We start from the raw sequence: 23,069 nt of genomic DNA, 5'->3' as shown, positions 1-23,069 counted from the left end.
ATATAAGATAATTCAATTGAATATATTTGATGTCTCAGGTGTGAAAACTTAAATGACATGATTAATGTCTTGATTGGTGATTTCGACAGATGTCACAGATAGTAATCTTATTAAATAATAAATATTTTAAATATCAGGTCTTCTAGTGTGCTGGTGAACATACTCAAGTCAACATTTTGGGCTCAAAGTTTTTTTTATATAAAGTATATATTTTTGTATAATATATTTATTAATCTCACAGATTCCTTAATTTCATGGAGAGATATTTAACATGTGTCGATCAGTTTAATATATTTAAAGCATATATATATCGGCATAAGATCACACACCAACTTATAGCAGTCGACCCAAACCTTTACCTCTCACCACAGCCAGTCAAAATCACCAGATTCACCAATTCACTACAATATCAAACTTTCAGCACCAGAACAGATTACTTTAAGTACAGCTTTTTCCAAACACAGTTGTACTCTGGAATTCACTACCACAAAACATCATTAGTGTAAACTCTTTGGATCAGTATAAAATACTGATCCAAAGTCAGTATATTTAGTCATCCACCCTGTTTGTACATATGTAAATGAGTTATTTTGTTTTGTTTTTTTGCACAAATTTAATTTTTGAATAATGCACTCATTAGATTGATATTTTTTATTAAGTGTCTGTTTGCGATGCGCCGACGTATCGTGATCAATGTGCACGTGCTGATGGATCGTCGTACGATGTAGATGTAGATGTAGAACTGTGAATTCCGTCCGGTCAACTTATTTTGAGAAAAAACTCTTTTTTTTTACTATAAAGTTTATATTTTCGTATAGCATATATTTATAAATCTCCCAAATTCCTTAATTTCAAGGACAAATATTGTAAAAGGAAAGAGATATTAACATTTGTGTCGATCATTTCAATATATTTAAAGCATGTATATTTCGTCGAATGTGAATTCCGTCCGGTCAACCTTTTTTGAAGAAAACATTTTTATCTGTATCTGTATGTATACGTTGAAGATACCAATTCTGGCTTTTACTCAACGGAAGAGAGAGACACCTATTGGCGGTGTTGGAGAGCAGCCTTGAAGCTCTCAACTGTATCTGCGCATACAATACGGTCTTCCAGCTGGTTCCAGTGTAGGATACTCTTGACGAAGAAGGAGTTCTTATATGGATCGGTGTTGCTAGGAATAGTTTCTAGTGCCTTAGAATTGTTCTTCACTGAATTTGTCACTATATTGGCACTTACAAAATTGTCAAATGTTTTGGGTTTGATTTTCCTCTTAGGTTTACTTTTAACAAGAAAATCGTCGGGATTAATAGCTGGGACCAACCCCTCAACCACTTTGTACAGAAATACCAGCCGTTGACTTGTTCTTCTCATTTGTAGGTTGTCTAGTTCTAACTCGGCTAGCATTTTGGTGACTGACCCCTCCTCTCTAGACCTATAGTCGCCTGTAATGAATCTAGCTGCTCTGCGTTGTATTCTTTCTAATTGATTTATATCATGTTGTGTATATGGGTCCCATATTATGGCACCATATTCCATAGTTGATCGTACTAATGATATATATGCGGTCTTCTTGCAATCTTTTGGGCAGAAGCGTAGATTTCTCCTCAGAAAGCCGAGTGTCGAATTGGCTTTCTTGGCTACATTTGAGATGTGCGTGGTCCATTTTAGGTCTTCTGATATTTGTAAGCCTAGATATGGGTTGTGTTGGACTTGTTGTAGTACATGTCCGTCTAGGCTGTACATCTTCTGGCTTTTGTTTTTGATGCTAAGTATATAGCACTTCTTTGCATTGAAGCGCATGCCCCAGTTTTTGGCCCATACTTCTAGGTTTTGGAGGTCTCTCTGTAGGAGTGTGTGGTCATGTTGACTATTTATGTTCCTGTACAGGAGGCAGTCATCTGCGAAAAGTCTGACAGATGATTGTACTGAATCTGGAAGGTCGTTAATGTGGCAGAGGAAGAGAAGGGGTCCTAGTACTGTACCTTGTGGTACACCGGAGTCAACTGAAGCTTCTTCTGATTCCTCCCCATCTACGACGGCTTTCATTTTCCTTTGGGTTAGGAACATCTCCAACCATTTGTTTAGTGGTCCTCTTATACCGTATTCATTCATTTTGTGCAGTAGTTTGTTGTGTGGCACAGTGTCAAAAGCTTTGGAGAAGTCCAGGATAGCTACATCAATTTGTTTTCCTGCGTCAAAGGCTTTCATGAAGTCATGTAGTGTGACTAGCAGTTGGGTTTCACAGGAATAGCCTGACCTGAAGCCATGGTTTAGTGATGTAAGTACTCTGTGCTTCTCTAGATGTTTAAGTATATGTCTACAGATAATATGTTCCAGTAGCTTGCACGGTACAGATGTTAGTGACACTGGTGTGTAGTTTTCTGGTGCATGTTTATCTCCCTTTTTGAAGACACTTGATATATTTGCATTTAGCCAGTCTCTTGGTAATGTACCAGTGTTGATGGATTTCTGGAATATCATTGTAAGTCCAGGTGCTAGTTGTTTTGAGCATTCTTTCAATATACGGTTTGGTATGCCGTCTGGACCTGATGCCTTGGATGTATTCAATTTTTTCAGCAGCTTTTCGACTCCATCTGTTTTTATGTCTAAAGGAGGTATTGTGCTTTTTATATGCTTTGATGTTGTTGGCAGAGTTTTGTCTTTATCTCTTGTGAATACTGAACTGAATTGTTTAATAATTAATTCTGCTTTCCCTTTGCTGTCATTGATTAGGTGTCCATTGCTTTTAAGGGGTGCTATTCCTATGTTGTCCTGTTTTCTTGATTTTACATATTTCCAGAAGGGTTTTGAGTTGTTGTTTTCAAGCCCTTCTAGGATTGTGGTGTTGATGTAGTTGTACTCAGCTTTTCTGATTTGCCTCTTACATTCTTTTTGAAAATGCCTATAGTTGTTCCAGTTGTTGGTTTCTTTTGCCTGTTGATATAGCCTTGTTTTCTTTTTAAACATTTTCCTGATTTTGTGGTTGATCCAGGGAAGACTGGTTTTAGATCGGATGAGTTTTGATGGTATATGGTTGTCAAGGTTCGAAAAAAGATCTGTCTTGAACTTGTCCCATAATTCCTGTACTGTGGCGCCTGTATGGTACATTTCAATGATGTTGGTTGAAAGTATGGTCAGGTCTTTGTGTAGATCTTCCCATTTTGCTTTGGAGTATATGTAGCATTTGCGTGGCTTCTTACTCTGATAATGTGGTTTTGTGTCGCAGTCTGTTACAATCATATCGTGGTCAGATATTCCTGGAGCATTAGAGGATGTTTTGATAAGTGACGGGTTTGAAGTCAGCACTATGTCCAGTAAGTTATTGCCTCTTGTTGGTGTTTCGTGTATCTGTGTTAGTGAGTGTGATATGATAACTTCCATTAGAGCTCTTTGGATTTCCTTGTCTTGTGCATTTTGATTTACGGACATGGTGTTCCAGTTTATGTCTGGGCAATTGAAATCTCCAGTTAGTATGATGGTTTGATTTTTGTTTGAAATATGGTCTAATGATTTATCTAATTCCTTTATGTGTTCCATGTTCCTGTGTGGCATATAGAATGAGCCTATTGTGAGATCTTTTTTGTCTTTCATTTGTATCTTTACCCATTCTATCTCACATTTTGTTACAAACTCTGGTTTTTCAATTGCAATGATGTCATTTTGTACAAGGATGAAAACACCGCCTCCCAGTGTACCTCGATCATTTCTGTAGGCTGTGTAGTTTTCTGGAAACACTTTACTAGATTTAATTGCATCTTTAGTTGGGTTTTTTCCAGGATGTTCTCCTTTCAGCCAAGACTCTGTGACGCAGATGATGTCAGGTTTGATGTAGTTGACTGCGGCTGAAAATTCATATGTCTTGTCCTTGATGCTTCTACAGTTCAGTGTAAGGACTCTTAGGTTTTGTTTCTTTGGTATATTGAATACGTTGCTGCTGTTTGTTCTGTTTTTGCTTTTATTACTCTTTGATGTGTTATTATTCATTGAATTATTTCCTTTTGGACTGCTGGTTTTTAGCGGACTGAATGCATTTGACGTAATTGATTCGAATGTGCTGTTGTGGGTTAAAGGATCATAATAGTTTGAAGTGTTCAATTCGTAACTGTGGAAAGTGAAAGTAGAAACGTTGATGCTTTCACATTTACAACATAGCCATTGTACATTAGATCTTTGCAGTAGGTCGTAGTCTGCAGAACATAGTTCTATACATGTTTTGTGATGCCAGATGTTACAGTCATCACAGCATACTCCTTCGCAATTCCATGTGACTGGGTGTTCACAAAGTCCACATGGGTAGATACTTTGTTGTTTCGTTCTTTCGTTATTTAATATAAAGTTTATATTTGCATATCAAGTAGTTATTGATATCGTAGATTTCTTAGTTTCGTGTAAAAATATTGTAAAACAAATAAGATATTAACACTTTTTTATCAGTTCAATATAATTAACGCGTACAGTACATCGGCGGATGTGAACACCGTCCGGTCAACTTTTTTAGGAGAAAAACATTTTTTTTACAATAAAGTTTATATTTTCGTATACATTATTTATTACTCTCACAGATTCCTGAATTTCATGGACAAATATTGTAAAACAAAAGAGATATCAACACTTGTTGTCGAGGAGTTGAATATATGTGTAGCTTATATCGGCGAGTGTGAGTACCGTCCGGTCAACTTTATTTGCTCAAAAAAATCTACCGAATAACAAAAGAGTTATGACTATTTATATCTCGTCCGGTCAACCGGCCTGTCACTGTCCGGGAAATCGTCCTGTCATTAGTGCTGATGACTGAGAGACAATAACAATCAAAACCAAGGAGTAAACAAAGACTCACAAAACCAAAGGACATTTACATCAACAGTTATAAATAATAATTAAAAAACAACACGAACTTCACTAAAAACCGGGAATAAAATCAGGTGCTCCGGAAGGGTAAGCATTTCCTGTACCGTATGTATACGGCACCCGTCGTGTTATTTCTTTGTTCAGTTCGGTAATGAGGAAGAATATCATATATGATTTCTGACACACTTTTGTCATAACATGATAATGGCCAATCAGCTCATGATGGCGACCGTAAAATTTCTTGAGTGATGACCTTAATTTGATTGATTCATAGCCCTGTCTTAGCAACTTTTGAGAAAGCAATATTTCTCGTTCAACAAAATTAACGTACTTTAAGCTAGCTCTAGAGTAACGTATCAATTGAGACACATATATTCCATATGTTGGTGCCGCTGGGATGTTGCTACACAGAAATAGAAAATTGACTATAGGGAAATTAAAATCATCGCGTTTGTCATAAATTTTGGTATTCAAACTACCATCAGTAGTCATTTTGAGAAGAGATCTAAATATGAAGCAGATTTATCTGTGTAGACAGTATCTTTAATTTCAAGTTCACTTGGATATACTAAATGTGAATTACGAACTATTGGAAGAAACAAATTTCGCTGAAGGTCTATATTTTTTTATAAAGATTTTCCGCCATAAAATAGCCAATAGTGATAAAAGTTGCATAAACTGACATCAATAACCATTTAATAAAAAGAGGAGCGATATTCATTACAAAAGACTACACATCAAGGGATGAAGGATGTATGACTAAATCGCTATCGCAACTTCAGCTTCCGTCACTACAATCAAAACAACAACAACAATCGGACTAATTTTCTTTTTCAAAGTGGGTGAGGGGATGATACCAGCGCTTCCACCAGACGATCTTATTAAATTTCACAGACCCAAACGGCAAATAAAAGCAAAAACATTTGATAAGTTTAATTTGTATCCAAGAACATTATAGACCAACAAGTCCGTAACAACAACGAGCGGTCATAAATCCAAATAGCAAGACTGACCAGTACAAAAACTCTATTTTGTGCGCGCTGCGGTAGATTGGAACCATCTAGAGGATTCGGTAGTGTACGTCACTACAACCGAGGAGTTTAAGTCCGCACTCCTCAGCAAGCGCGACTAACTTAAGCGCTGACCAACCCGTCACACAATAGCCGAAAGGAATCTGTGACGTACCCATCCAGATACAGAAGTGGGAAACACAGATACAGAATCTGCCATGTTTTATTTAAGACGTTTTATACACCAATCATTACTTAACTAAACAGAAATCATTTGACTGAATTCAAATTTGACTAAACTGCAGTGTTTTCATCACAAACATAATTATTTACTGTCTTTTGCATTATTACTGAAAGAGGGACGAAAGATACCAAAGGGACAGTCAAACTCATAAATCCAAAACAACTGACAACGCCATGGCTAAAAACAAAAAAGACAAACAAACAACAGCACACACGGCACAACATAGAAAACCAAAGAATAAACAACACGAACCCCTCCAAAAAACTAGGGGTGATCTCGGGTGCTCCGGAAGGGTAAGCAGATCCTGCTCCAACCCGTCGTGTTGCTTATGTGATAACAAATCCGGTAAATAGTCTAATTCGGTAGGTCACATTCATGAAAGGGAAGGGGATTGTAGTTACGACGTAAGGAACATGTCCGATATCATTTGTGAAACGGTTATTCCATAACGGTCAACCAACTCGTGATGGCGTCCGTAAAATTTACGAAGGGATGATTTCAACTTCACCATTTGGAACTCTTGGTTTAATAGCTTCCTTGTGAGCAGCAACCCTCTATCACGAAAATCATGATAGGAAATGCAAGCACTGGAATATCGTATCGGTTGGGAGATGTATACACTGTTTGCAGGTGCTGCTGGAATGTTGCTACTTAGAAATGGAAAGTTCACAATTGGAAAGCTGAAATTATCTCTTTTGTCGTAAAGTTTTGTTTTCAACCGACCCTCAGTGTCAATTTCTAGATGTAATTCAAGATATGAGGCCGACTTAACTGTACCTGTAGTATCCTTTATCTCTAGCTCGATTGGATAGATGCGTTCCACATAGTCACCAAATTTTGAATTATTTAGTGAAAGAACATCATCTATATAGCGAAAAGTGGAGTTAAAGGATATTGCTAACTTCTTATCTTTCTTCCTAACAAGTTCCTGCATGAAGTCGGCCTCATAATAATAAAGAAACAAGTCGGCAAGTAGAGGGGCACAGTTTGTTCCCATTGGAATGCCGACAGTCTGTTGAAAAACATGTCCTCCGAACGTAACAAATATGTTGTCAATCAAGAAATCAAGCATCTTGATAATATCAGTTTCAGAGAATTTTTTGTTGGAATCAGAGTGATCCTTTACAAAGTAGGATTTATCCCTCCCTAAAACAAGATACTTGTATCTACGTTGACCATTCTTTTTTACGAAGCAAAGCAATACCAACTCTTTCAATTTGTCTTTTAGTTTGGAATGTGGAATACTAGTATAAAGAGTAGAAAAGTCAAATGTTTTGATACTGTTGAAAGATGAAAGATAGTTAGATTGTATGTACTCTAAAATATCTTTGGAATTTTTAAGTATCCACATCTGATTCACGCCCCCTCTAGAATAGGCAGTTTCACAATAACTTTGAAGCCCGTCTTTGATTGCTGATAAAATAGATGTTAATAATTTAAAAAGAGGTTTCGTGGAACACTTGGAAGACCCAGCAATATACCGTTGTTTGTAAGGACACTAATGTAGTTTAGGTGTCCAATACAGTGATGGCAGATCCAGTTCGTTATCTTTGGTTGAAATTCCAAAGGAACACAGAACAGACCTATGATTATCCAGGATTTCCTCTTTGGTAAGTGTCGTGAGGGTATATGTTGAGTTTCCAAATGAATTGTCAATACCTAATTCGTTTATCAAGCAGTTAATGTAATGAGTTTTACACACAAAAACGATGTTGTTTGGGGCTTTATCTGCGGGGACAACAACATATTTGTCATGGAGGTAGGATAGGTGTTTTGCAACATTTGGGTCTTTAAAGATTGACGTAGCATAGGCATTGATAGACCCATTCAGTTTCTTAATTCTGATTTGTATCAACGACCTCACTGCCTTAATCCATTCGGAAAGAGAGTCTACGTTTTCATTTTCGCGCTTAGCCCATTGCCTGGCATAATCCTCAACTGAATCCATGAATTCGCCGCTGGACATATAAAACAAAAGTTGAAAATCTGTAAATCTTTTTGAGATATTCCCGTCTGTTAACTTATTCTGAACTGCTAAGACATTAAATAAATCCAATAGACACATTTAAAAAGCCGCATTTTTAAAGCTACGATTTTTCTTTCGTTTGTTAAAGGTGACAATGTAGTATTTCCTGGTCCATAAAGGATTATGATAATTTTTTTTGATAGAATTTTTTTCACTTTTGAACACTGCTCAGAATTCTACATAGCACACAGTTAACGGAAGTACTTTCATTATACTATTCAGCAACGAATTTGAATATGAATCATGAGCGTTTATTTATATTTGCTATCTTAAAAAAACATAGGGCAACAAGTTTCTTTAGGTCTGTTATTATGCAGTGAATACAAAATTAAATGTTTTTTCAAAAAAAAAGAAAACCAACATTTCCACCTGACGTATGTAAAATTATTTCATATTTTTCTACAACTGATTCATCCCTCAGTTTAGGAATATTTTGGCCACGAACATCACTGAAGAGACATGTATTGTCGAAATGTGCATCTGGTGGAGAAAAAATGGTACCGTTAATGTTATTAGGAAAGTATGTTCAATTGGTACTGTATGTTTTGTCCAATCACACAGTTCAATTACATTGACTTAAGTAGAATACACACAAGAGCAACCTAAATTCCGGAATGCAAATACTACCGTGCAACCTTAACAGTAACTCTGATAAATGCCATCTAAAAAATACATATTTTAAAAAATGGTTCGGCGAATTGCGAAAAAGTGACACAAAAGTAAAGTGATAGAAGTTGGACAAAGCGGCATAACTTAGATACCTGTTGGTAAGAATTGTTTTAAAAAAAAATGCGTTTTAATTAACTAGGACTGTTCTATTCTTTGTTTGAAGTACTGAATATAAAAAGTCTAACGAAAAATAAGAATTTTTATTGATATTCACAATCTGTGTATACATGTAAGAGCCAAGTCTTAAAGTTGTAATAGTCATTATGTGTTTTTGATTTAATATGCTATTTATTCACACAATTTTGTTAACCATTTTAAATTTTGCACATTACGACTAAGACCGTAGATGCCCGTGTTAAAGATCCTAGCTGTTGAAAGAAAGTTACCGTTTCAATAATATGTCATGTCATCAAAAAAGGTCATTGAACAGTGATACCGATCCCTATCAAAACAGATTTAATACAGAAAATTATCTTCACCGCTGCATTTATTTTACATAGCTTTGATAACAGACAATACGGTATTTCAATGTTGAAGGTCGTACGGTTGCCTAATATTCTAACATCAACTTCGTTTAAAGTTTGATTGATATTTGTCTAATTGGCAATCATATTATATATTCTTATTTTTAAATAGCAAAGAATTTATTTATAGTTGAAAAAAGTCGTAGTTTACATGATTTAACAAAAAGGCGGTACAAAAACCTATCGAAGGCGAGCAGTTGTGCAATATACAATTGTCTTCAGATTGTTTGGTCTTGTTGATAATAGAGAGTAAAGAGGAAATCATCTCGTAATTTCATTCAATGTATGATTATTAGCTGGTGTGTACAAGAACTGAAGACGAAAAAAAAGCTGATATGATAAAGACATTTTATTGAAAATACTAGTGTAATACAGAAAATACATAAAATAAGGGATGATGCTTAGCATGAGCGCCTATTTACAAAGAGTATTGGTGTCAACGAACTTAAGATGTTTAAATATCGCTTTATTACACAGTCAGAGCAACAGTTTTTGTCGTATGTTGCCCATGTAATCCAATAGCTGTTATTGTGATATAGATATTCATTCCACTCAAGAATTTAACTCGAAGTGGGACATGCATCACTAGAAATTCATTTGTCGTCTCCTGCCACTGTACAATATCCGCCCCATTCACAGCTGTTCCTACAGACACTTCATAGTACAAGGTAAATGCAGAGGTAAAATATGTATCCCAGCTTATGGTTAAAGTTCTGTTCTTTTCAGACATAGTAATGGAATTTGTTTCTAAACATATATAATGCAGCCAAATTAGGTATTCATATAATGATATTGTATTGTCATTAAAATATATTAAAAGAGCTTATGAGAAATACGCTCAAAACGACAAAAAAAGGGAGTCCGAAGCTTCTTGCCTTTGTTAGTCCTTTATATTTTTTTAATGTTAAATCAATTATTTGTTTTGTATAACATACATTTTCAACGTTCTGAACTAGTATACATTTTTATTTAGGGGCCAACCGATGGCCACATGCAGGTGCGTATTTTTCTCGCTGTGATAAAAACCCATTGTCGGACTTCGGCTGGTATCTGCTCTTTGGTCGGGTTGTTGTCTCTTTAACAATTCCCAGTTTCCATTCTCAAGTTTTAAATAACATAAAGTTGGCAACAAATTTCATGTGTCTATACATTATGTCGATCTCTAAATGTCCCCAGTCTAAACGTTCTTTTGATCTAATTCATGTCTTTATTATATTTTCCCCGTTTGTTTTCCTTAATTATTTATTATCTTTATACACCATTAACCCGTAAACTTTTAATTGAGCTGAAATGATTATTCTAGGTATCAAGTATGCACTGATTTCTTAACTATGATTTTATTATGGTTAATGTGCATATGCGGTAGATTTTTGTCTTCTTTTTGCATTGTACTTGTGCTTGTTCATTTACACATGTTAAAGACCCAATCAATTACAATAGAAGATTAAATCAGTGACAATATAAAAAAGCATTAAAAACATCAATGAAATAGATAATTGTCATTTCCAAACTTTTGAGCGTTGTTGCTCAGTACCTGGACGTCATATAAGTTCATATGTTTCTTCGAGAAAGATTGATTGCTTGATTGGTAATTAACGCCACTTTAACACTATTGTGCTACCCAGTGTAAGCTTATATTGGTGGAAGAAGCCGGAGTACACCCTCCCCCTTCCATCCGAGATTCCAACTCACAACTGCAATGTTGACTGGCTAGTGATCGAGTAGTTGGACTGCTTAGCAAATTGTCGAGAAAAAGACAAAAGTATCTTAAGTAAGAAAACGGAAAAAATACCTGAGACTCTAGGATTTTTAGTTGACACAGAAATATTTGTTGATACAGGTTGACTGGACATGAATGCATTATTAATTGCTGATACTCTGGCTACATACTGTTCATCATGCAGTTCAAAACCAGTCATACTACAGTACATTACACCATCATGATCATAAAGAACAGTCTTTGATAATGAAACCGTCTTGTCTTGGTTTTCAAATTTAACCTAGAATATATAAGGTATACTTCATCATAATGTGATGATGATTTCTTTCTGTCGTGACCGTCTAATCAACCTTTTAGAATGTTTTGTCAAACAATGAATGTTTAACAATTTATCAAGATGATTGTTAATAGAAAGAAGTAGTATGAATTTCGAAAACCTATGTATAGTATAATGGTACTTTTCATATCTAATCATTACAAAAAAAGGTGTTTTGTAAGAAAGGTTTTCCTAATGTTTAACATGCAAGGAACTACACCTTTTGTAGATAAGGAACCCAACTTGTACCTAAGACATACTACTTTTACACTAACTGTTAAACCTGTTGTCCAATTATCAAACATTTGCTTTTGTCTATTTATCTGATTAAGCTTAATTAGGTTCTTTCTCGCTTCCTAAGCATTAAAATCTAATACTTTATTCTCCCCGTGGTAACGAAGTAAGATGGACCATTTGATAGCAGATATATCTTGTTCAATTCGGATAGATATATGTACTGTATTAAATGTAACGTAACTTAACTTCATACTTCAAGAAGACAATAATAATACATGCCCTCGTTGAGTAAAGGGTAATACATGTTTTTTTATTTTATTTCTTGTCCTAATTATTACACCTCGCCTTTATGTGTTGAATAGTAACACAAAGATGAAGCTGTTTAACCATCGAAAATGAAAACGCAAAAAAAGGGATACTAATGTTGATAGATATTAGTTGATCGGTCCCAATTTTTAATAATCATCATTCAAAACAAAATGCATTAGGACGATTGCGATTTAAACCATTCCATGACCTCTTTTCAATCGTAAGGTGAGAAATTGACCCGTTGTTTATATAAGTGTTTACTTCGTTGATATTCAATTGAGTTGCAATGGGTATACACACATCGTTTTCATCAACACGCTTTGTTTTAATGCAAAACTTTCATCATAAATCTGAAAAGGTAATAAAAGTAAATACAATAAATATTGGGGAGCATTAACACTTAAATATATTGTATATTCAAATATTGTAACCGACAGTAATATTATAATATTATGTGTTTAACGTATACCCGAGATTATCTACTTACAAGAAATGAATCTAAACCTGATTTATCATGAAAGCCCATCCACTTCAACCGCACAGTAGAGGTGTTTCCATGGAAGTTTGATTTACTTTTGTATTCTGTAATTGGTTGGTCCAGAACTTGAACCTGAGCATTCTGTATAGATGGAGGACTGTCTGATATTGTAACTCCATCTGATGATTTCTTTGAGTGTAAGCCTGCCTTATTGTGACACCGTAGAGTTACATAAACCGTCTTTGATGACAACACACTATGGTCAAATACTTTAGACACAGATGACAGTTCGGCCGATATTCTGACAAACGCTTGGACCTCATTACCAAATTCACTAAAACCTATGAATAAGATTTAATTTTTAAGTGCGGAACTACAATAAAAAAAATTGGAGACATCTAAGTTTTCTTAGAGCAATGACATGCTTTAATGTTTGCTTTTGTAAATACATTTTCCGATTGTAAATTTTACATGCTTTATTGCACAAAACGTTTTTCTGCCGTTACCTGAATTTAATCTTTGATATACTACTTGTGCAGAACTATTTAAACTCAAACAAAAATTTACATAACAGAAACAGGTTTCTTCGGATGTATATATAGTTACATTAAATGTGCAACAAAATTCAATCTATAATCATCATCTTAAATACAATGTCGAACGGCTTCAATTTACTGCTTTGCTGATATCAGTTGAACTTTTTCATAATTGCTTAGAAAAATATAGGTTTCAAACTAGTTGATTTTCGGATTCCGAAAGTTCATTACAAATATCATGTGATTATTTTATGAAGCAGTAAAACTTACCAATTGCCCATTCACAATACGATAATCCAGACTCCAAATCTTCTACCCTCCAGTTAGCAATGATTTCATCCGTTGTTTGACTGTCTATGTCATAACCTATATCATATAACATAAAATAAGGACTGATTTAAAAATGAAGTGACTAGTCGCATTAAATTTTCACTTTTCGCTTTTTTTTATAATTTTATTACTTTCTGTTGTAGAGGACTAATTAATGCAGCTCACTTTTTTTTTTACTTGATGACACATTATTATACAATTAAGAAACATTTGCAAATATATTTGGAAGTTGTATATTCATATACAAAAAAAACTGACATATCGTTATTGTTAAATACGCATAATCAAAGCGACAGTTTGACTCTGCTTTGTTATTACTATTCCGTCTTTTATTTACTTTCTAAATTAAAATGTTACTGTTGGTAGCTGCATTGTTCAGGTTTGTATTGTGTGTTATAATTCTACGACATAGGGTCTGTATAAGGTCCCCCAGCTTTTGTGTTTATATCAAATCAGATACAACAGTAGTTTGTTTGTATCGATATTCAAATCTCATGATTCCATTTCATAGATGCAAATTAAGGTAGTAACCAAAAACAATGGGAACTGCATTAACTCAAAAAGAAGCTATACCGAGTATATCGAAAGGGTGAGCGACTACTAATCTTGTTTCATTCGCTATGAGAAGTCCGCATTGCGACACAATGTCGAAATCAGCTTTAGACTAATTTTCAGATCGGACTCTACATACATATACAAAGATCTAAGATTGCAATTGCAGTTTGGCTGTATCTACTATAAAAATGTATAAATTAATCGTAAATATTTGATTGTGCGAGACTACTGATCCGTATGGAATGTCGTGCTTGAAATTTTTTCCTCGTTATCCTTTGTACGAAATGCATCACTTCGCACAATTCATTTCCTTAACGAGTTTTATTTACCTGTACATTTATTTCATCATTTTTGGGAGTTTGATTTTGTTTTGAATACATAACTTGATTATAAATCTTCAATACACTAGAATAAATCCGATGAGAAAGAGAAAAAAAAACAGCTTACGATTCCATTTCAAATATTCCAGGGTAAATAATAAAAATTTCAGTTTTAAAAATATGGTGTCTAATATGATATATAATAGTAATTTTCCTTTTGGATATAATTTTAAAAAAACCTGACCCATAAATTAGATGAATGGTATGTGCCTTATTTATAAAACTGATTATCTTGTCTACTTACCAATTCCGTCATAAACGAATTCTATATCAGGAGGTGTCAGGTCAATATAAAGGGCTTCTGCTGTAGCTACTGCCGACAACCCAGCACCATTGATCGAAACAACTGTTATGTGAACTGTAGACGTATGTGCTAATGAAATATTATAATTGTTGGCAAATGTGTTTAGCCCAACACTTGTATATCTCTGTATTTCTGTGCTTCCCTCTTTGTAACCTTTCAAATAATTTAAATTCATTAATAATACATAGAAAGGGGCATCATGACATGATTTTGGTCAAAATCACCTGGAAAAAATTGTGAATTCAATCCGTTGTTGGTTATTTTTGTATTTAAATTCCAACTGTTCTGGTTAAGAACAAGTAACGAGTCTGATCTATACAAAGCGCTTGCCTGGTGTACCCAGTTATAAGCCTTCTATTGTTTTATGAATTCTTATATCGTTGAAATACATTGTATTAGCTCTGTATGGTGCCATACGTTAATTATATAATGAGTACATGTAATATATTATGTTAAAAATGTGATTTGCTAGTTACGATATAGAGGTTATATAAATATATGTCTCTATTTGGCTTCAAATGATTGAACCAAACATAATTCTGATAAATATGTAGTAACCCTTCATAATAAACTTACCTATAGCCCAGAGATATTCAACAATAGGACTTTCCTCATCAATAAATTGCCATGAGGCATGTATTGATGACCATTCGTGTAGCCAAATTGCGTGAGATAAAACTGGATAAGAGTTCGTCTCTTCATCAAATACTTCAGCCTTAGAAATCTGAATATTATCGAGTAAAATGCCTGTGGTGTCGTCCATGCTTCCAAATGAAATATTAACATTTGTATTCTTAGCGGTAAAGAAAAATGTATGAGAATGCCAGGATACTTCAATGTCTGAACCATGTTTGTCTTGTCTTTGGTACACAAGAAACACATGTCTTTCAGTTCCAAATTCAATATAACCTTCTTTTGTAGACAGCACTGAATATTCAAAGGGGACATGAGCAGTAAAGAATTTAATGCTATATGTATTGTCTATTTGTAAGTTATATAATGTCTGTAAAACACTTCCTCTGAGAAATAGAAATGATCGACCATCCATAGCAATAGATTTTGATGAACCCAGGACGCAAATATAATCCTCATCAGAAGAATTCCAGTGATATGGTATTGTATATCCACAAATATTCTCTGCAGAAATGTTTGAAATATCTACAAAGTCATTATCACTGTCTTCAAATGATGGATTCTTAATCATACTATTTTCAGTGAAAATCAGCTTTACCGGTTTTGGTGGGGTCTCATCAATCGTGATACCGTCCGATGTTGCAATGTCCGAAACATGGCCAACAAAATCTACAGCATATACTTTACTGACTACCTTAGCCCCTAGAATATAAAAATAACTTACAAGACAAGAATTCTAACATTTTGCATCAAATTTTACTGCTGATTGACTAATTCATCATACTATTTATTTAACTATTTTGCAGTTCTTTTGTCTTCATCTTTCTATCGCAAAATTTGAAAAAAATAAAATAATACACAGTTTCTACTTATAGCTGTTACTTGATTATATACTTAAGAAAGACGTAGGCATTTTTAAGTAATTGTATGTTGGTTTCATGTTAAAGTTAACTCAATCGTCCGTCATATAACAACACATGTATTTATGGGTTTCTTGCAAATATAATTTAAAATTTTGTTAAAGAACAAATTGAACACACACTATAAAATAAAAATGAACAAAATAAAAAAATCACATTTCTTGTATATTTATTTTTTCGTGTCGTTATGAAGATCTTTTTTAATTCTGAAGGTAAAAGAATCTTTTATGTTTTTTAATTTAAATATGTAGTGAGTCCCTTGTTTTTTGTATTTTGCCATGATGTGTCGTCTTAATCGTTTTGATTATTTATTAACATTCAAATTGTGGCAGTCAAATCGATCATTTATAGAACTATGATATTGTAATTGATTACCTGAGTGTATTATAGACGAGTTGATTGATTTGGATATTGATCTTTGAATACCAACATTTTGAAAGGGTAGCACATCACATTCTGTATTTGTAATTTCATTTTGAACACACCAGTAATACTTCTGAATACCGGAGTCGTGATCTACAAAACCACTCCAGGATGCGCCAACAACCTCAGAACTGTTTTGGAAATCAATTTCCCTGTGTCCTAAAGAATATGAAAATGCTTATGGAATACTGTCTTTAGAGTAAAATTAAAAATTCAATCACAAATGAGCAAATCTTAATATCTTCGTTCATGATCATGTTAATATCTAAATATTTTCAAGCTTATATGAAGATCTTATTATGGAAATTATAATAAACTGATAACAAAAGTAAAGTCCTGGTTTTTTTTTTTAGATCGTGGTTTGCAATTATTTATTCACATTTAAATCTTTGTTTTCAAATGCATAATTGTTTTTTTTTACAGTCGTACTAGAATAAACTAACCGATGCCGTCATGCACAACTCCGATTAAAGGTGTATCTATATCTACAGTAAACCCATCTGATGACAGTGTCACGTGCTGACCAGCATAACTGTAACCAACTACATTAGAAAAATACCAAACACCGGGTAACAGGGGAACTCGACTTATATTGACAGTTGAAACCGATCCTGGAATATCTATTTCAACTTTGTGTATGTCATGACCTGAAAGAAATGTATATGTAATGGTCATTGCGAGTTATTGCTTGTGAATCACAAGCAATAACTCACAATGACCATGATATGTACAATGTATATATACTCATGGAAAAAAGTATTGCAACCTTGATTTTTTAAAACTTGAAAAATCAGCCTCTTATTTTGTATGGAATATGATAAATTTTTGTAAAATAATATTGAAACGTAGTAAATAATAACATTGACATTAAAACGAACAAAAAATGTATGAAAAAAAATTGTTTATCGAACTAAAATTTTTATAACAAAATGAAGTGTTTTTTGTACAAAAAAATGCATTTTACAACTTTTACTGTAGTCGAACTTTACAATGTCAGACATTTCAAAAGTAATCATTAGATGATTGTTCACATCATGGTTGATCGTTATACGTCAAAGAATTAGTACTTTGTGCGCAGTCTCCATTCAAACGGATAACCGCCTCTTAACGTCTTCTAATTCCTGCCATAAGTCGACTAATTTGTTGCTAAGGTAGCAGCAACCATTCCTGAAGAAGGGTATTGTTTATTTCATGACGTGTTTGAAATGTGTTGTCCTTTCGTGTACTTTACGCCCAATAGTGTCCCATATATGCTCGATATGGTTCAAATCCGGGCCAAGGAAGATAAACCAAATTCCATTGAAACAATTGATCTTCCTTCACGATGCTAATTTCAACTTTGGCGAGCTCTGCACTACATTGGATACGGGCAACTGCGTGTCTGTTGGTAGGCAGAGGTCCCCGAAATGGTCTTATCGCACGATAACCAATAGCGATGCGACGATCTCGAACAGGTCTTGTTTATAGGCTCCTGTATGGCCATCACTTTCTTTTTAGGATTGTACTGTTCGCAGTGGGTTTCCTTCTGACCAACCTTCATTATGCTTGATTTTCCCTAGCAGATGTTATAGGGGGTCTTCTTGATCTCGGAAGGTCTTTAACATCGTATGTTGCCTGATTTTTATTCTCAAAAGGACTTATAGTGGAATGGTGATGACCAACAATACGTGCAATTGTCACAGCGACATACCTGCTTCTCTCATGCTGATTATCTGCCATCTTGCTGCAGTTATGAGTTTTGAATGAGCAATTACAATGTGTCAATGACATAACTTTATAAACTTGGTTATTTAAGTGTTGAAAATAATGAAGATAAAAACATCTGTTTTATTGTTCACGAGTACAGTAGCTGCATGTGCAGATAAGAACTTATCGAGTCGATATTTATTGATTAAACTCAGATGATATTTAAATAATGTTTAACTAGTTCAACAAATTATATCACAAAAAAATAAAGAGTGTTTTTAATTTAAATTTCAATTTGGTGTTGCAATACTTTTTTCCTTGTGTATACAATATTACTAGTACGAAATAGGAACATATAAAATGACTACGAAACTATATTATGAACATATATCTGTAAGCTTAGTAAAATTGATAAACAAACGTAACAATATTTTATAGAAAGGAGGTTCATCTTGTGAAAAGGGAAATAACAAAAATACCGAACTTCGAGGAAAATTCTAATCGAGAACCCATAAACAAATGGCAAAATCGAAAGGTCAAACTATTCAAACGAATAGATAACAACAGTCATATTTCGGTTTTTCGCTCATTTTCTTGCTCATCTATTAGGCCTTTAGTTTTCGCGTTTAGTTTGTTTTACATTTGTGATTTGGAGGCCTTATATCTGACTATGCGTTATGGGCGTTGCTCAGTGTCTAAAGTCTAAAACCAAAACCTATACTTTATGTTTCATTCGAGTTATCTCATTGGCAATCATACATATCATCTCTTTTATATAATACTAGTTCATGATGAAATATAGACAAAACAAAAATGCTGATAAAGATAAAGTAGCTGTACAGTCTGAATAAAACAACACTGTTCAACCAAATACAATAGTAGTCGTGAAAGTCGTCGAAAAGAGATGCTAATTGTTCATCAAAGTTGATGTTCTCTAATCCCATTAATCAAAACTTGTTTCCTGTATTTAATAAATGAATTTTATAACATGCATTATTGTAAAAATACATTGTTTAAGCTATTTAACATAATACATACTACCCGGGTAAATACTCAAATAAACGTGAAATCTCTCTATGACAGTGCTCGCCTTTATAAATGCTTTTTTTATTTTATCCATTATCCTACTGTTTTATTATACAAGTTAACTCGCCACATTATTTATGTATGTGCCTGTCCCAAGTCAGGAGCCTGTAATTCAGTGGTTGTCGTTTGTTTGTGTGTTACATATTTGTTTTTCGTTCATTTTTTTTACATAGATAAGGCCGTTAGTTTTCTCGTTTGAATTGTTTTACATTGTCTTATCGGGGCCTTTTATAGCTGACTATGCGGTATGGGCTTTGCTCATCGTTGAAGGCCGTACGGTGACCTATAGTTGTTAATGTCTGTGTCATTTTGGTCTTTTGTGGATAGTTGTCTCATTGGAAATCATACCACATCTTATTTTTTATATTGTCATGATAATCGGATCATCAGAAGTTTATCCTATAAATAAACTCATCATAGATACCACGATTGAAATTTTGTAGTTGCTTCAGGCACTCGTTTTGTCTACAAAAGACTCACAAGTTACGCTCGCATTCCTGAATGTGTTAAAAAGTCTGATGACGACTGTTATTCGGGGAATTCACGAAAGCAACATCAAATTAATCGATTTTGGTAAGATGTTCTCTAATCCCATTAATCAAAACTTGTTTCCTGTATTTAATAAATGAATTTTATAACATGTATTATTGTAAAAATACATTGCTTAAGCTATTTAATATAATACATACCACCCGGGTAAGTACTCAAATAAACGTGAAATTTCTCTATGACAGTGCTTGCCTTTATAAATGCTTCATGCCACGAAATAGAAAATAGCCCGCCTCGTAGCATGTAGTCAATATCCTTCTTCCAGTGGCCAGGTAAATGTTCCATTACCTAAAATATTTACTTACTTTTACATTATTTTTTATACATAAACAATGTTCCTACAATACTATTGACAGTTTCTAGAAATCTAGTTTTTGTTAATGTATAGAAGGTACAGGCAAACTGTGTTTTTCAGCTAGAGGCACAGTTTGGTTGTCACCTTTTCATTCTCCTTACTCCTTACATCTCCTTTGGTTACATTATTAATTTGTTTTCTATAGCAAACTATGTTTTATAACTATTCTTTGGCATTTTTGCAATAAAAGAGTTCTCATCTTTGAATGATACTATAAATTTAAGATAATGTTATCTATACTCGCGAAATGTTTATATTAATCCTGAAGTCGCCGTTTTAAAATCAAAAATTTTGTCATTATTATTTTCCAAAAAGTATCCACACAAACGTCGGGATCAATTACATACGTCGTGAATAAAGAAAATTCAACAGAATACGTGACATGTTTGTTTTCCTTTTTTGGTTATGAACAATAAAAATAAGCATTTAGATTTTGTAACGGGGAATTGTCTTGAACAGTCATGTATAATAATGCAATGTTGTATATTTGCTCAATCTTATATGAATACACGTTTAGTCTTCATGATAACGTCATAAGGATTTCGATTTAAACGGTAGATTATTAATTTTTACCCCTGCACCAACAAAATTCGTTGTCGTCAGAGGTTTTGACATCACTGTTATACCATCTGATTTAAAGTCAGCAAAAGTGTTGCTGTCATACCATGCTCTTACAAAGAATGAGTATCTCTGAAAGTCATGTAAGACCTTTCCTGAAATACAAAAAAAGCTTGATACATGATTTCCATATTAACTATTTACTACTGAACTACTCTCTGCTAAACATAAAGATTTGAAATTTTAGTTAAATATTCTTTCAAAAAATCAGATTTATTGTAAACGGTATAATGTTGATAGTACAGTGTATGGTAATCTTCAATATTTAAGCAGACAATGATTGATTGCGATAGACAACTACAAATTTAACAAACAGAATGATCAAGCTGTAATTTAATTTGTACATGCTATTTGTCTTACTATATTTAGCCATTATCCTACTGTTTATTATACAATGTAGCGTTGTCATGATAATCGGATCATCAGAAGTTTATCCTATAAATAAACTCATCATAGATACCACGATTGAAATTTTGTAGTTGCTTCAGGCACTCGTTTTGTCTACAAATGACTCACAAGTTACGCTCGCATTCCTGAATGTGTTAAAAAGTCTGATGACGACTGTTATTCGGGGAATTCACGAAAGCAACATCAAATTAAGACTTTTAAAATTAGAAATAGTTTTGAAACATATCTTTAATAGAAAATTTGCACCTACCTTATTATTTTATGATGTTAATTAAATACTATTATTCAATCTTAAATCATCCATGGTATTTTTTCTTTATTTGAAACTATCGAGTCTTTTTTGTACATATTTTAGCACTTCTAATTTCAAATTAAATCTCTTACTAGTTTTTGAATTTGAGTTTTACTTTAAAAGTGAAAAAAAACATTCTTTAACAATTCACCTACAGACTTTTGAAATCATATTGTACAAGGGTATATGATAAGTAAATCGGGACAAATTCATCCTGTTTGTTAATCAGCGGTACTGTTATTTGTTGATTTTTATATGGAAAACTTCTTTTCAGTCCATTAAAATTGTTACTCACGAACATTCAGTGTATTCACAGCAAGATAATATCTTAAACTATATTTACTGAACATGTAAATATATCAATAGATCGAATAAACATATAATATACTAATGTACAGCTACCTCTAGGTAAAGTGTAGATAGCATAATCTATCTGACCGCAAGGATGCCAAATATTCTCCACAGAGCTGTCAATTATCCCTTCTGGTTCAGTAGAGTCAGTTATCCCTACGCTCCATTCATACCTGAGGGCAACATACAACTCAGATGTGTATATTGTTCAATTGAATTATCTCCAAAAAAGATACATTTACATCATATGCATCGTAGGGCAATCATGACATATTAACGAAGTTCTATAAATTTATTCCAACGACTCTAGTCACACAAACACTCATGCAAAGTATAATTGAGATTAAAAATTGGGAATATGACAAAGAGACAACAACCCGACCATCTTTGTTTTGCTAATTTATTATCTCCCCCAATAATATTATTTGCCATGCTATGTATGTTCAATTAGAGATTGGTACTTTCTCCTAATTTTCACCAGGTTTTGTTATTGTTTTTGTTAGGATAGAAACCAAGTAGTATGTGTCAAATGCATTAACATGTTTAAAAGTTTTCGTATGCATTTATACAGCAATTTAAGTCAAATTAGATAAATCAAATAAACATCTTGCACTTAATAGCCAAATGGAAAGAAAGAAAGAAAACTAAAACACCATCAAGGAAGATAAAATAACATTTGCAAAAAAAAAATATATGCATGCCTTTAATCGATCTAAATCATCAGCAAAATTTCTGATAAATCATCGCTTATATGTGATTCAGAAATTTACAAGTAGTTGACACATATAATCATGTGTTTTATTGCATCAAATATTTCCATATTACATTTAACCTGACTGAAAGAATATCTCATTTACATTTGTTCTATTTGAAAGCCTTATGTACTTACCATTGTGGTAATAAACCCTGAATTTGAACTATTCTCCATCTGGCTGCTAGTGCGTCATGTGATGGCGTGAAGTTTACATCCTCTGATTCCCCTTGGCGTAAATCAGTCAGATCATATATAGCAATTAAGGTGTTTGTGTTATCTGAAAATTGTTAAACATGTTTACTTTTACTTTTTTCAAAAATTTTTAAGAGATAAAAATCAAACCAGATTAAAAATTCAGACTTGAGAGCAATAATTCTACTATAAGACACATAATTCAATCTAAAAACTTTAAACTATACCCATGAAATAACTTGCTATTTCAAGTTGAATTATTGTAATTCATTTATCTTTGTCAATCCAGTAATTTGATAATTGTACCGGTTTA

At 33.5% G+C, this 23,069-nt stretch overlaps 1 protein-coding gene across 1 annotated transcript in view; it reads right to left on the bottom strand.

Annotated features, from left to right (window-relative positions):
- Window positions 1-9,651: 9,651 nt before the first annotated feature.
- LOC143056054 (uncharacterized) overlaps window positions 9,652-23,069 on the bottom strand; it is a 30,253-nt gene continuing 16,835 nt past the window's right edge. The window contains exons 3-14 of the mRNA XM_076229128.1: window positions 22,700-22,841; window positions 21,862-21,983; window positions 20,715-20,854; window positions 19,927-20,074; window positions 16,909-17,112; window positions 16,418-16,624; window positions 15,066-15,824; window positions 14,430-14,642; window positions 13,191-13,286; window positions 12,394-12,725; window positions 11,117-11,324; window positions 9,652-10,071 (exon numbers count right to left, since the gene is read on the bottom strand). Coding sequence (XP_076085243.1) covers window positions 9,794-10,071; window positions 11,117-11,324; window positions 12,394-12,725; window positions 13,191-13,286; window positions 14,430-14,642; window positions 15,066-15,824; window positions 16,418-16,624; window positions 16,909-17,112; window positions 19,927-20,074; window positions 20,715-20,854; window positions 21,862-21,983; window positions 22,700-22,841 — 2,849 coding nt within the window. The 3' untranslated portion in view covers window positions 9,652-9,793. The remainder of the gene's footprint in view (window positions 10,072-11,116; window positions 11,325-12,393; window positions 12,726-13,190; window positions 13,287-14,429; window positions 14,643-15,065; window positions 15,825-16,417; window positions 16,625-16,908; window positions 17,113-19,926; window positions 20,075-20,714; window positions 20,855-21,861; window positions 21,984-22,699; window positions 22,842-23,069) is intronic.

Source organism: Mytilus galloprovincialis, chromosome 13 (assembly GCF_965363235.1).
Source record: "Mytilus galloprovincialis chromosome 13, xbMytGall1.hap1.1, whole genome shotgun sequence".
NCBI lineage: Eukaryota > Metazoa > Mollusca > Bivalvia > Mytilida > Mytilidae > Mytilus > Mytilus galloprovincialis.
This window is presented reverse-complemented; position numbering and strand designations above follow the sequence as displayed.